Source organism: Lissotriton vulgaris, unplaced genomic scaffold (genome assembly GCF_964263255.1).
Source record: "Lissotriton vulgaris unplaced genomic scaffold, aLisVul1.2 SCAFFOLD_1535, whole genome shotgun sequence".
Taxonomy (NCBI): domain Eukaryota; kingdom Metazoa; phylum Chordata; class Amphibia; order Caudata; family Salamandridae; genus Lissotriton; species Lissotriton vulgaris.
In genome coordinates, this window is record NW_028248545.1 from 441,209 (window position 1) to 456,167 (window position 14,959).

The window sequence follows — 14,959 nt, forward strand, 5'->3', positions numbered from 1 at the left end:
AACCAGCAACTCGACGTCTGCTTTGCCGCCGCCTCCCGCCGGAGACCGAGCCCAGAGCCCGACAAGAACCAGACTCCCAGACCTCTCAGAGCCCGATCCACAGTCCCTGCGAAGAAGGGACCCGTGGAGGCACCGAGTGACGTGGGACCGGACCTCTTGAAAGACACTCGAAAAGCTGACTGCGCAGCTTCTGAGGCATCCTCGACGTTGTGCTTTGGGGATTGAGAACCCCCACCACCGAGCAGCCCTTGCACCGAAGAGCAGCCCTCCAGCATCTCCACGATCTGCGTGGGGCCCTTTGGCATTGTGCCACTCGACGCGCCATCCCGGCCACTAGCCACGTGGTCAGCGGCCATCTTGGCGACGAACCCGAAGATTTACACAGCAGGTCTGGTTGCTCCAGACGTACCCAAGCTCCTGTGAAAAGGAGCACCCGCTCTGACCTTGCTGGTCCGAGTGAACAGCATCTTTCAACTTCTGCGTGGCTTGCATTTGCCAAGGCCTGTTTGCTCCGATCAGGTCGCCGACACCGCCAACAGCGAGAAGCCTACGTGGGACAGCTCGTGACCGACTCCTGGACGTCCTCGACCCCGGGTATCCACGTGGCTGCAGAAAGAAGCTACCCGACAACGCCTGTTTGCACCCGACATCGCCTGGTTCCAATCTGGTTCCACGGTAGTCACTGGCTAGTGACTTTGAACACTGTCCCCTCTGCTTTCAGGTCTTCACATCTTCAGATCCACCCTTGGATCCACCGGAACTCTTCTCATCGAGCCGCCTGCAGCATCTTCAGCTCCAAGCACCATCGACCAGCGTGACGAAACCCGACACAGCTTCGACCCTGTGCACCCGCTTCCTGTGGGTGAGGTAACTCAGCTCCGCCGGTGCTCCTGCACTGGTACACATCCCAAGGGCCTGTGTTTTAAGTTTCAGCTCCGTAGGTCACTCGGAAGGTTCCTAACTTTGTGCTTTTTACGCACCATAGACTTTGTATTGAGAAGTGCGTGCATTTTGAACACTGCACCCGAGTCCCGTGGGCCTTTCCCGACTTAGTCATTGCCAGTCTCGAATAGCTCCAGCGATTCCCAAGGCCCTCGGCCTCTTCACTTTCCTCCTGGTATCTCTTATACCACTTTCTTAGTATATGGTTTAGGTGGCCCCTAGGGCTCATCCATATTGTGCAACTTTTGTGTATTTTAAACTGTCTTGTGATTTAACGCTTGTGCTTCTGTGCTCATAAAGAGTCCAGGGGATTTTATAGTTAATAAATCAATATATATTTTCAATATATATCTGTGTGGTGTCCCTTTCATTTGGTATTCAAGGGGGTTGTGTATGGTATAACAGCTGGCTTCACATGCCTTTCAGAGTTTAGCCTAAGACTGCTTTGTCCACGTTACCACTAGGATAACTGGTCTACAAGGTTGAATTACAACCATCATCATAAGGGTTGCTTGGCATGGTACAAAGTGATCACTAAGAATTAGTGAGCATTATATACCAGGCCAACTTCTCACACCAACACTGCCTGAAACTCAATGGCTCCAAAACAGAGGTTCTTGTGATAGGTGGTAGCGATACCAGCTGGACTCAGGATTGGTGGCCCCATTGTCTGGGACCTTTACCCACCCCCGGCAAGGAAGCCAAGAACCTAGGGGTCTGGGTTGATCCCAAACTCTCCTTTGACAGCCACGTCCACAAAGTAGTAGGGAAGTGCTTTGGGGTGCTAAAAACCTTAAATCGAACTCTGGACCTCCTTCCTTTAGAGGCCAGACGCACCCTGACCCAAGCACTAGTCATCTCCCGTATTGATTACGGTATGTGCTACTCCTAGGGACAACAGAAAAGAATATGAAAAAGCTACAAGTCCTCCAAAACACGGCAGCACGGTTAGTCCTTAGGCTACCTAAAAGAGCTCCATCGAAGCCCACCTTGGATGCTCTCCATTGGCTTCCTATAAAAAAGAGGATCCTATTCAAAGCACTCCTCATATGCTACAGGATTAACTCTATGAAAGCCCCTGAATACCTCAAGGATCTAGCCATTTCCTATGAGCCCAACAGAGCACTTCGCTCTATGGGAACTGGTCTCCTTAAAATTCCTCGTATAAGAAAGGCCAGAATGGGAGGACGATCTTTTCGGGTGTTGGCAGCCAAAAACTGGAACTTCCTTCCTATGAACATTAGACTAGCTGGAACAGAAACAATTTTCAGGAAACTTTTAAAAACTTACCTATATACCCTTTAATTTCGCCCTCTCTCTTGCTACTCTCTCCACAGCGCGGGGACACGCCGGGACGGCGTCACCAGGCGCTTTATAAACTCCTTTATTATTATTATTATTATTATTATTATCTCTCCTGCCCTGCGGTTTGGCGCCTTTGTCCTAGGCCCGGAGTCGCTGAGCTGAGGGGACTCTAGAGAGACACCGGCGTTGTCCTGAACCAGGCCTCCGCAGCTGGCTTCCCCTGTGCTGCTCGCCGCCACGCGGACTGCGGGGGCTTCTACTGGACTCTCTGTCAGCGCGGACCGGGGGCCGCTCGCAACAGACCACCCTTCCTCCCTTTGCTGTGCACCCGGAGTGGACTATGACTCGTGGCAGGGGGGGCACGAAGGACCCGCCAGCGGCAACAACCAAGGGCACCTCAGTGGCCACCATGTGGAGCAAAAAACAGGCTCGTCGCCTTCCTCCGGGGGCCCATCCTCGTCGGGGGGGCAATCCCGGCCCCCTACTGACTCCCCCCCCGGTGACTCAGGCCTTTATGTCCTCCTTCGTGTCGGACTTAAAAACCGAAATTGGGTCCCTCAGGTCGAAGGTCCACACGTGCGTCAAGGAGCTTCGCAAGGAGGTCACCGACCTGGGCGATCGGGTTGATGGCCTCGAAAAAACGGTCGACTCCCGCACCGAAGACCTGGAACAGCTATGGCAGCGGGTGGCGACCCTCGAGGAGCAACACATTCAGCTCCAGATCAAGCAGGAGGACCTGGAAAATAGGGGACGCCGGAATAACCTCCGAATACGGGGAGTGCCACTCGGAGAAGAGGGGACTGACGCCATGGCCTATGTGGCCCAACTCCTACACGAGGTGTGGGGCAGGAACGACGCTTCCCCGCCGCGCCTGGATCGGGCCCATCGAGTCTTTGGGGCGGGTGGCAAGGCGGGCCTCCTGCCTGATATCGTTACCAGACTGCACTATTTCACGGAGAAGGAGGCCATTTTGAAGGCGGCAAGGGACACCCCAGACCTGCGCTACGGAGGACACAAGATCCAGATCTTCCAAGACCTGGCCCCTAACACACTCCACAGGAGGAAGGTCTTCCGCCCGGTCACCGAGAGACTCCGGGCCCTCAACATCTCCTACCAGTGGGGGCACCCCTTTGCCCTCATCTTCCGGTGGGAGGACAAACGCAGGGCCCTCCGGTCCTACCGTGAGGCGGCCCAACTGATTGGCCTGCCGGACTCCCCGGACCACAGCCCATCCCGCTCTCATCGCCCGGAGAGGGCCCCTCCTCGCCCGGACTGGTCCACGGTGCGCAGACATCGTCGCACCCCCCTGGTGGATTGCTGCTCCGCATCCCAGGCCAAGCATGACATTATTGCGCACATACGCTCCCTTGAGGGTGACCGCGAGGAGCAGGCCTCCCAGCTCCTCACCTCTGGCACTGAAGGAGAGGATCGTCCCCCGACTCCAGACGGACTTTGATTAGGAACGCTGTGACTTATGCTGCTCTGAGCCTGCACTCGATCTCTGGGCCTTTGGGTCCGCTCTGTCACGCTACGGAGACCTTGTCCTGCTGTTCATGGTGCTGGGGGCCTTGGCTACTCTCGTGAACCGCCCTCGCTCCCCCCCCCCCCATGGGGGGTCTGAGGGAGCGGCCTGTGGCTTCCGTCCTCTCCGGTCCCTGGTCCCCACCATCGAGCCCTGACGCCCCCCAGTGCCTTCCTGCTCTTGCTGCCCCCGGACTTCCCCAAGACAGCGGGGTGGATGGGCAGCGGGACGGCCAGAATTCTCCCTCTCGGACCTCCACACCCTCACTTTGTCCCGTAGGAAGTGACATTCCTGTGTTCGTCCGAACCCTCGGGTAGAGGATGCCCGGTACCTGGGACACTGTGCTGTGGCCCTGTTGGCCTGTTATGGTTATGTTCTTTCTCTGCACTCATTATTTTCCTACTCTCTCTTTTTCCTACTTTTCTCTCGCGCTGCCCTTTCCTCTGGTTTTCTCCCCGCGCATGCATTGTGGGGGGCGGGGTGGGGACCGTGGGTGCTGGCGCGACGGGGGCGGGGGGAGGCGGACGCTGCCCTGTCTGTGGGGGGAGGTGCTCCATGGGTGAAGGCGCGGCCCCGACCCCCTTAGCGCGATGACGGCAAACCTCCCCGCACCCCTGAAAGTCCTCTCCCTCAATGTTGAAGGGCTCAACTCCCCCAATAAGCGGAATCAGGTATGGCGCTATCTTTTAAACCACTCCCCTGACATCATCCTCCTCCAGGAGACGCACCTTCTGAAGGGGGACACCAGGCGCATGGCGCACCCTCGATACCCCACGCAATTCTGGGCATCCACAGACTAAGACGGCGGGGTGGCAATCCTCTGCAGGGCTGGCTTTAGACGGGGACCCACGAAACCTTACAAGAGTGCTGACGGGCGTTTCCTTCGAGCCACGGTGCAGTTGGGGAGCGCGCAGTTCACCCTGGGCTGTGTATATGCGCCCAACCAGTCGCAGGATAAATACCTCCAAGCGCTTCTGCGGGACCAGTTTAAATCGGGTGACCCCAACATGATCCTGGGTGGGGACTTCAACCTAGTGTGGGACTCAGAATTGGACCGGGCGGGGGCCTCTGTTAATGGCACGGGAGCAATGTCCTCTGCCCTTAGAGCGCAGATCACAGACCTGGGACTTGTGGATGTGTGGCGTTACCACAACCCGGGAACCCGGGACTACTCCTTTTACTCACACTCCCACAGGACTTACTCCCGTATGGATTATCTCTTTACTTCCCTTGAACTGACCCGAGAGTCTCTGACGGCATCTATCTCCGACATTTCCATTTCGGATCATGCGCATGTGGACCTTCTGTTGCAGGACCCGCTGGCTCGTGTTCCTCGGGAGCGGAGATGGGTCCTTCCACCGAGTATCGTTCGGGATCCGGAGGATGTCGCCAGCATTCGCGACGCCATAGACTCGTACTTCGCCATTAACGATACCCCAGACTTGCCCTTCCGGACGGTCTGGGACGCCTTCAAGGCCACCATTAGAGGCCACATTACCTCCCTAGCGGTGGCGCGGAGACGTGAGGCGTCTAACCTAGAAACTGACCTGGCCAGCGAGATCAAACAGGCGGAAACTCGGGACAGGGATTGTCCCTCGCAGGCATCTAAGAGAACGCTCGCCAACCTTATGGGGCAACTCCGCACACTGCGCACTAACAAGGCAGAGCGCTCCCTGCTGGCGCTCAAGCAACGCTATTACGAGGGTGGGGATAAGGTAGGACGCCTTCTTGCTGGCAGACTGCGGGCTCGTGCAGCCAGAGCTCACATTGCCAATATCAGACGTCAAGACGGCACCTGCGCCACCACTGAAAAAACTAAGCAGGAGGCCTTTGTTGCTTACTACTCCTCCCTGTATGCAAAGGACTCTACCTCGGCTGAGGCGCGGGAGGCCGTTCTTGCGGATTACGAGGGGTCTTCGCTGACTCCGGCATGCGCGGCTGCATTGGAAGAACCCCTGCAAGTGGAGGAAATCTCGGCGGCCGTCAAGGACCTCCCCCCTGGAAAAAACCCGGGACCGGATGGTCTGCCTCTGACCTTCTACCGCGTCTTCCCGACCCAACTCCGCCCGCACTTACTGCGGTTGTATAGTTCTTTCTCCGACACCATTGGTCCGTCCCCTGACATGGGTTCGGCGGAGATCGCGCTAATCCCTAAGCCTGGGAAGGACCCCGACCTGTGTGCTTCCTATCGCCCCATCGCCCTCCTGAATACCGACCTGAAGATCTACACCAAACTCCTGGCCAAACGGTTGGACCCTTACATGCCGGGGTTGATAAACCCGGATCAGGTGGGGTTCATTCGGGATCGACAGGGGGCTGATAACGTGCGCAGGTTGGCGCACCTAGTGGGGAAGGTGCGACATTGGGACATCCCGGCTTGCCTCCTCTCGCTCAACGCGGAGAAGGCCTTTGACCGGGTCGACTGGGCCCTCTTGAGAGCGGTCCTCCAGAAACTTGGCTTCGGTCCCAAAATGATCGCCAGGTTCATGGCCCCCTATCTTGGACCGCAGGCCAGAATCCGGGTCAACGGCCAGCTGACACCGCCGCTATCGATTCACAGGGGCACGAGGCAGGGGTGTCCGCTCTCGCCGCTCCTGTTCGCCCTCGCGGTGGAGCCGCTTGCGGCACTGATAAGGCACACTCCTGACATCCACGGAATACCCCACGGGGGCAGCGACAACAAGGTGGCGCTCTTCGCAGACGACCTGATCCTTACTCTTACGCGCCCCAGCGAATCCCTCCCTGCGGTGCACGATGCACTCTGCCTATATGAACAAGCGTCCGGACTTAAAATCAACCACACCAAATCCTGGGCGCTCAACCTCACCATCCCTGAAGAGGAGGTCCACTCTCTGAAAGGGACTACGCCCTACCGATGGGCGGAGAGCCACATTAGGTATCTGGGTCTCGACCTGACGCCCCATCTGGACTCCTGGTCCGCGAGGAACTGGGCGGCTTGCCGCAAAGAAGTCCTGGCGGACCTGCGAAAATGGAAGCCCTTGATGATTTCATGGCTAGGGCGGCTCAACGCGGTCAAGATGTCGATTCTCCCTCGCATCCTCTATGTCTTTCAATGTCTACCCACCCCACTCCCTCTCCACTGCATAAAGAGTCTCCAACGTGACCTCACGTCGTTCATCTGGGGTGGTAAACGTCCCCGGTTCTCACAGAAGGTCCTTATGGAACCGAGGGATAGGGGCGGCCTTGCCTGCCCGAACCTTCTCCACTACTACTGGGCGGCACATCTCCGGTTTGTCATTGAATGGGGCGTGCGCGAAAGTGATAAGCACTGGCTCCATATGGACCGGGTGGTCACGGGGCGCACTATCTGGGATCTGCCTTGGCTGCCGCGAGTGGCGCGCTCCAGAAGTGCGTACATGGCGGTCCCGACGAAAACGGTCCTGGACATCTGGGACAGGGTGGCGGTACGCAAAGGCCTTACCACGTTCCCATCTCCGCACACCCCCATCGCTGGTAACCCGCAGTTCCCTCCCGCAGCCCGGACCCGCGCATTCGAAAGCTGGACGCAAGGAGACTGCAGGGTCATAGGGGACCTCTTTGATGGAGGTTCGCCCAAATCTTGGCCTGATTGCAAGGAGGAGTTCGGTCTGCCCTCGACTGCCGGCCTGCAGTACGCCCAGCTGCGCCACTGGACTATGGGAGACGACATGTACCGGGCGGCCACCAGGGCCTACACGCCCTTCGAGAAGCTGGCACGCTCTCTAGGGGGGCTGAAGAGGCTCATCTCCCAGATATACAACATACTGCAACATCCCACCTCACCACCTGCCCACCCCTACCAGGGGCAATGGCAGTTGGCGGCGGGCGCCGACATAGAGCCATCCCAGTGGGCCAGGCTGTGGAACGATATCCCCAAAATCTACCGTAGCATTCCACAGAGGGAAAACGCCTACAAGATGCTCACGCAATGGTACTACACTCCCTTGAGACTTAGCAAAATGTTCCCCACTGCCTCGCCGCTGTGTTGGAGGTGTGGCACTGCGACTGGTGACTTTGTGCATATCTGGTGGACGTGCCCTGCCCTAGCTGTCTTTTGGAAGAAGGTGCTCAGTCACATCAAGAAGGTGTTGGGTTTTCCCCTGCCTGAAGAGGTCTGCACGCTTCTGCTGGGCATTCGACCCCCTGCGCTTAGGGCCCTCACGCGCAGCGACTGGACCCTTACGCTCCAAATGCTAGGCGCTGCCAAGCAACTCATCGCTTTATACTGGAAACGGGCTGAAGCGCCGCCGATAGCCTTCTGGTTTGTGCGCCTTTGGCAGGTCCTGGCTATGGAAATGCTTACGGCGCGGATCCAAATGAGGGGCGCACGCTTCAAAGCAGTGTGGGAACCCCTTGTGCGCCACCTGTGCTCTATCAGCTATGCGCGTCACATGCCCCCTAGGCTCCGTGCGCTGCACCTATTTGAGGACGCCCTTATCCCTGCTGACCCGAGCAGACTATGCCCCTGACTGTTCTCCCCAATGCAGGCACTGCTACGACCCGCAAGCCCGCCTGGTTTTGCCCTCCCGCCAACAGCTGCGATACTATTGCTATCTCCCCCTGGCTCCCTCCCCCTCACCTCTGCTTAGCCCTCACATGACTTCTTCCTTCCTACTTGCCGCTCTGGCCTTCGCCCCCTTCTGGGGCAGTTTGTGCCCCGTTGGGCCTTTTTGAAATGTGACACTGCAGTTATCGACTTCCACTGCGCCTCCCCCGCACGGTGATACAGCAGCCGCGTGTGGCCACTCCTGCAATCGTTATCCATAAGCCACGCAGCCGGCCCCCCGGAGGGGTTGTAGGCAGGGCGCTGTGTTAATGCTCAGCTTTTCCCCGCCGGGTGGTATGCATTTATGAGTTCTTTTATGCGCGGCCGGCTTCAACACGGGGTTGTAGGCTTATCGCTGTGTTCACAATAAACAGATTTGAACAAAAACACATTTAACATTTTGAAGTTATCGAAATTCTCCAATAAAGCTTAAAATAAAATATCTTGTGCGTTCCATCCTCTTTGGTGTGTACTACTCACGTAGGAGAGAATTGTTAGCAGCAGATCCCATTATGGACAATGCAAACAGAGGTACTGAAGGATGGGGCTTTTCTGGTTAGTGGCAAGGACACAAAGACTAGCCATGCAACTTAGTGGGAGTTTCCATGCAAATGATACAGAGGAGAGAATTCATGTCCCAAAAATATGGCACACAATTCTGAACTAGAAAATGTAGAGATGACAAATTTAGAGAGGGTGGAGGGGGTAGGAACCCTAAGGCTTCTGCAGGAAGGAAACCTGGGACAGATTCATGCACAAATATCAGCAGCCAGTATAGTGGAAGGCGGATAACACGGACCTGGTTGCTTAGGAGATACCACCCTACTCTATAAACCTAGGACTCAGGAAGGAGATATGGTAGTGAGGCAAGAACGAATAAAGGAAACCTTAGGCATATACATGAAAGATTATAATCCACAACCAAGCTCTTAAGGACCAGTTAAAAACACTGAATGCCCTCCTGGTGAAAGCTAAACTGACAGGAGTCATTGGGAATCTGAATGCAGGCAGGGCACAGAGAAGTGATGGTTCCATGAAGATTTATACCATATATTCTCCAATATACTAAAAGAGATGCTCAATGAGCTCTCAACAAAGGGCAGAATACTGCCAAATACATTAGAGGTCACAAAAACAATGATCACAAAGCAAGGTACGGATCAAAGGCACTGTATTGCTATTTATTAAAAACATGGATATTAAGTACTTGAGCTAAGCACTGGAAAACCAGCTAATGAAAGTAAACCAAGCAGAAACACCATCCAAAGTTTAAGGCGGTTTACGTAGATAGGCAGATTAATTGTCAGTAGTAGAGCAACAGCAAGCACTTGCGATACTAGATATGGAAGAAGCCTTTGATACAATAGGGTATAAATAAATACTATGAAAATCGGATTTGGATCTGGCATGTGAAGGTGAGGACAGGACAAATAATATTGGAAAGCTTGAAATAAAGACAGGCACCCCCGCAGGGCTGCCCACTCTAGCCAATGCTGTTTGCGCTAGTAGCTGAGTGACTGGGGGTTCATATGCATTTTTCCATTTATACAGTGGTTTAAATGATGGACTGATTCTACCATATGCAAGTCCCCTGACTGAGCTTGAGGGGCATGCAGCGGCACCAGGTGAGAACACTCAAACGTGCAAAAATCTGCAACTAAAAAACAAACAAAAGAACATGAATGCAAAGAGTAAATACTCTCTTGCAAAGACATACTGTGCTTTATAGCGCACAGGCTAACCCGGTCAGTTAGACAGGAATTCATTTTAAAGCTAAAGGAAGAAGTTAGGATTTTGATATTAGGCGAAGGCTCTACAAGTGGCACGAGTATCTGCACCCATAGGGCCCACACCGTTTAACTACAGGCATGTGGATGTCAAAGAGGTTAGATGGTCGTCCTTGAACGTAAAATTCTCTGATGGCAAATTAGAAATAAATGAATTTTCCTTTTTTTCTTTGGTAATCTTTAATGATATACATAAATAGTGATGATAACAGCAAGTTGACCCCACCCCTTTCCCCCCGATCTCCTCCAGCAGGAAACACAAAATCAAGAGTTGAGAAGAGGTAGACAGTTATTAAACATATGCTGGCTGAAGAGAGATTCCTCAAAGTGAGTCACCTGAGAGTCTCTCAAGTCAGTCTGGGCCCCAGTACCTCACAAGTAACTTCTCTCCAACTGCTTTAAAGACATCCGCATTGACTGAATACTATTGTAAATGCCACAGTCCTGCAGGACATGCTTGGGTGCAAATGCTAAATGCCTTCTAAAAGGTCTGCAAAACAATTTTTTTTATACCAGGAGGTGGGATTGGGTTTGAACAGAGACTTATGCCAGAGCAGAAGCCTCAGCCAAGATTAGGATGAAGGTCTGGCATCAATATGGATAAATTGATCTTTCCCCAGGCGAGCTATTTAGTATGGGTGCACAGGAAACACTAAGAAAGAAATCAAAGTAAGGTCCATTTAGGAAAACGCACAGAAATTTAAGGAAAAAAAAATTCTTCTTCCCAACAGAAGTTGTAGGCAACAACCTTCAGTGGTCAGATGCTAGTAAAAGCATTGGAAAATCTTAGGCAGAGAACACCCCTCACGTGGCATGTGGAAGGAAAAACTGAAATATGGCCATCTACTGAAAGACCCATATCCACCTCACGGGCATCAACGAGTTATGGATAGGTCACAATTATCAATATATTAAATGTATGGTTTGTAATACTCTTGTATGACATTTCTAGCATGAATTCTGAGAATCTCTGAAGGATGCAGTGTGAGAGAATGAATAGTGCAGACCACCCCAACTTCTCAGCATTTCAAGAAGCCCAGCTGAAGTTTTACAGAGTTGGGTCGGATCTCCAGAACATGGAATAAACAAAAGAAGTGCAAATACTGTGACTGATTTCACAGACAACAAACCACTCAATTGGGAACCAGACTAACAATGACTCAATTGCTAGTCGGCGTTTGAAATGAATCAATTGTATTTATTTTTATATATTTTGATATACCTTATTTTTTGTATAGACAAACAAACATTGGCAAAATACTTTGTGTATTTATATGTATATATATATAAAAAGACAGACAAAAGATGAGCGAAATAAATTACAAAGTAGGACAGGCAGTCCGTGCTGTGAACACAATCTTTCACGCATCAGTCATTCCACATTCACACTCGCATTCCTTCCATACCATAATAAACATTGTGCATGTGAAATAAGACAAACAAAGAAATAAAGAAGGTCAGGCAAGCAAAGTCAAGAGCAAATCAGAAATAACACTAAAAATGTTGAAAAATACTTAATATCACAACAATTGTATGACAGACATAATATGTACAATTCCTTTCTGACCAAAGAACCTAACAACAAAAGGTACACAAGGTCGACGTGTTTCGAATCGGACCCTTTGTCCGATTCTCATCAGGACCAGAGAATCTGTGTGTATTCAGTGTTAAGTCACGGGGGTTGCTGCATCAAGTGTTTTTGACCAACGGATGTTTAATCCAAAAGAGGCTGCGTGGAGTGGGAGTCGTCAGGGAGCCATCATGAAAGGGCGCTTTTTAAATGAAGGCTTTAGAGCGTGGAGGGTTGCTCGGGATCCGGTTCAGATAGTTTGAATGGGGTGGCCGATCAGCAATTCACAGCCGCTGGCTTATGTGAACTCCTCTCGCAGCGTAAACCGGGGCCGTCTCTTAGTGTTCAGCACCGGCGTGCTAAACACTAAGAGACGCCCCGGTTTACGCTGCGAGAGGAGTTCACATAAGCCAGCGGCTGTGAATTGCTGATCGGCCACCCCATTCAAACTATCTGAACCGGATCCCGAGCAACCCTCCACGCTCTAAAGCCTTCATTTAAAAAGCGCCCTTTCATGATGGCTCCCTGACGACTCCCACTCCACGCAGCCTCTTTTGGATTAAACATCCGTTGGTCAAAAACACTTGATGCAGCAACCCCCGTGACTTAACACTGAATACACACAGATTCTCTGGTCCTGATGAGAATCGGACAAAGGGTCCGATTCGAAACGCGTCGACCTTGTGTACCTTTTGTTGTTAGGTTCTTTGGTCAGAAAGGAATTGTACATATTATGTCTGTCATACAATTGTTGTGATATTAAGTATTTTTCAACATTTTCAGTGTTATTTCTGATTTGCTCTTGACTTTGCTTGCCTGACCTTCTTTATTTCTTTGTTTGTCTTATTTCACATGCACAATGTTTATTATGGTATGGAAGGAATGAGAGTGTGAATGTGGAATGACTGATGCGTGAAAGATTGTGTTCACAGCACGGACTGCCTGTCCTACTTTGTAATTTATTTCGCTCATCTTTTGTCTGTCTTTTTATATATATACATATAAATACACAAAGTATTTTGCCAATGTCTGTTTGTCTATACAAAAAAATAAGGTATATCAAAATATATAAAAATAAATACAATTGATTCATTTCAAACGCCGACTAGCAATTGAGTCATTGTTAGTCTGGTTCCCAATTGAGTGGTTTGTTGTCTGTGAAATCAGTCACAGTATTTGCACTTCTTTTGTTTATTCTAGTATTGGACTCTGCTTTACTGTGTATGAGTCAAAGCCCTTGGTTGTTGTTATATGGATCTCCAGAACATCGCATCATGTATATGGGGCAGGGACAGCTACGATACCAAAGACGCGTTCCAGCTCATTTAGCGTTCAATACACCAACAGCATTTCCTCTTCTCTATGGATGAGGACAGAAGAGTCCTGCCAGCAGCACAAATAGGCTAGCCTGGCAGGAGAAAGTAAAGTTGCATGTTATTGGGACACGTGCACATTTTGAGTAAACCACAATTTCAAAATGCACAGGAAAGTGAAGGAAAGTCAGATTTTCACAAGTTCACCACAGATACTCCCATGAACCATTTTTTCCTCTAGAAAGAAAAAAGGTGGAAGTAGGCACAGAAAGAAATGAAATGGGGGTAGTGGGGTTGAGGTGGGAACAAAATTGTCAAAGCAAGAATGAAGCAGAAAATACATGCCCTTTGGGCGATTCCTCGGTTTTGGGACTCTTCGCTACAGTCTTAGTTCCATCTTTCTCCTCCTTCTTAATAGTTGCCCCAGGTTTAGCCTGGAAGAAAGACCTGAAACAGAGATACAATTTCATAATGAATCCACATAGGCCCATTTACAACAGATCAATATAGTAATCGGATAGCAAGAAATACATAATTTTGAGTGTGTAGAAATGATACTTTTTAAGTAACATCTGCATTGTTTCCCCACAACACATCCACCAACCTTCAAAAAGCCATCAACTCTAAAGGGAAACCTTTGGATAAAAATACAATGATCAGGCACAAAACACACATGGGGCTGTATTATACATTATGCCCTGGTGGCGCAACAGGAGTGTGCACCAGCTTCTGTCCGGCTCAAGGGCACAATGGTATTACATAAGGGGCCACAGACGCTTGTGCATCTCCTTCTCTAATACCGATAGCACTGTCACACCCGTAGCGCCATCGTTATCCTGAGAGGGTTTTCCTTCATTTCCACGGGGGATGTGGCCCAAGGCAAATTAGGAAATGCCCTGTACATGCACCGTATTATGGACGCGGAGACAAATATGCCCCTAGGAGGTGCACTGAAAGGGAGGCACACTTTGAGTGCGCCTCCCAAAGGCATCCTTCCGGAGGGGAGAAAGTGGGTCCCATGGACCCCCAGTTATACCCTCTGCAGACGGGTGCAGTCACTAACTGGACCCACCTGCAAGGGGATCTATCGCTCCCCTCTTAAAGAAGGCGGTGACATACCCCCTGCAGTTTTTGAAGCAGCCCCTCCATATTTCACTTTAAATGCGCTGACACCAGGGCAGCACGAGTTTGTGATTGCCGGGGGTGGGAGGGGGGGAGTGGGGGGGTAGGGGGTCAGCGTATCCTTTCTAATATGGTGCACTGTCCCAGTTTGCACCCTGCCTTCTGAAAAGGTGCAAAATGGTGCAAACAGGGAAAGTGTACCGTATACAAAATACGGCCCCAGGTATCATTGCTGAACCCTAAAATGTATGAATTACATCTTTCATCATTCCCAGCATTAGATATCTATGGGCTCTTACTTTCCTGCCGTGAGGTATATGCCTCTCCTGAACCACTCTCCTCAATTACTAGAGTTGTTTGCCAGGCTACATCCTCTGTTGTCCATCCTCCACTCTCACAATGGAACATCAACTCTACCCAATCTTCTATTCCTTCTCGGACTGCAAAAAAACTACACTTCCTTCATATGCAGCCTTCTCACCCTAATCCGTGGCCAGATTTCTTAGGCTCCATGCAGTTACCATTTTGCACTATGTCAAGAGAACACGGTGTACATTGTGAGATTTCCTTTTACATTGTTGGAGTATTTTAGAACAATTTATTCAAATGAAACTAACTACATGCCAATCAACGTTCCGACTAGTTTAATGAAAGCTCATAACTGCACACATGGTGTTCTCCTCACCTGAAGCAATATGCACACTGGGATGATGATGAAATGCATCCTTTACGCAAAAGGTAATATCTGTCATTTGCCCAGCAACTGCCACACTTTGGTTATACAGATGCAGCCATGACACCTGCTGCTTTCGACAGTCAACTCTGGAAATGGGAACAACCCTTCCCACGGTC

General features: G+C 51.3%; 1 protein-coding gene across 2 annotated transcripts in view; it reads right to left on the reverse strand.

The window, feature by feature from the left end:
• The window catches only part of LIG1 (DNA ligase 1), a 397,262-nt gene that overhangs the window by 348,583 nt on the left and 33,720 nt on the right, over nt 1-14,959 (reverse strand). For both annotated transcript variants that reach the window (XM_086950012.1, XM_086950011.1), the window contains exon 3: nt 13,331-13,432. In XM_086950012.1, the coding sequence (XP_086806138.1) occupies nt 13,331-13,432 (102 nt within the window). The remainder of the gene's footprint in view (nt 1-13,330; nt 13,433-14,959) is intronic.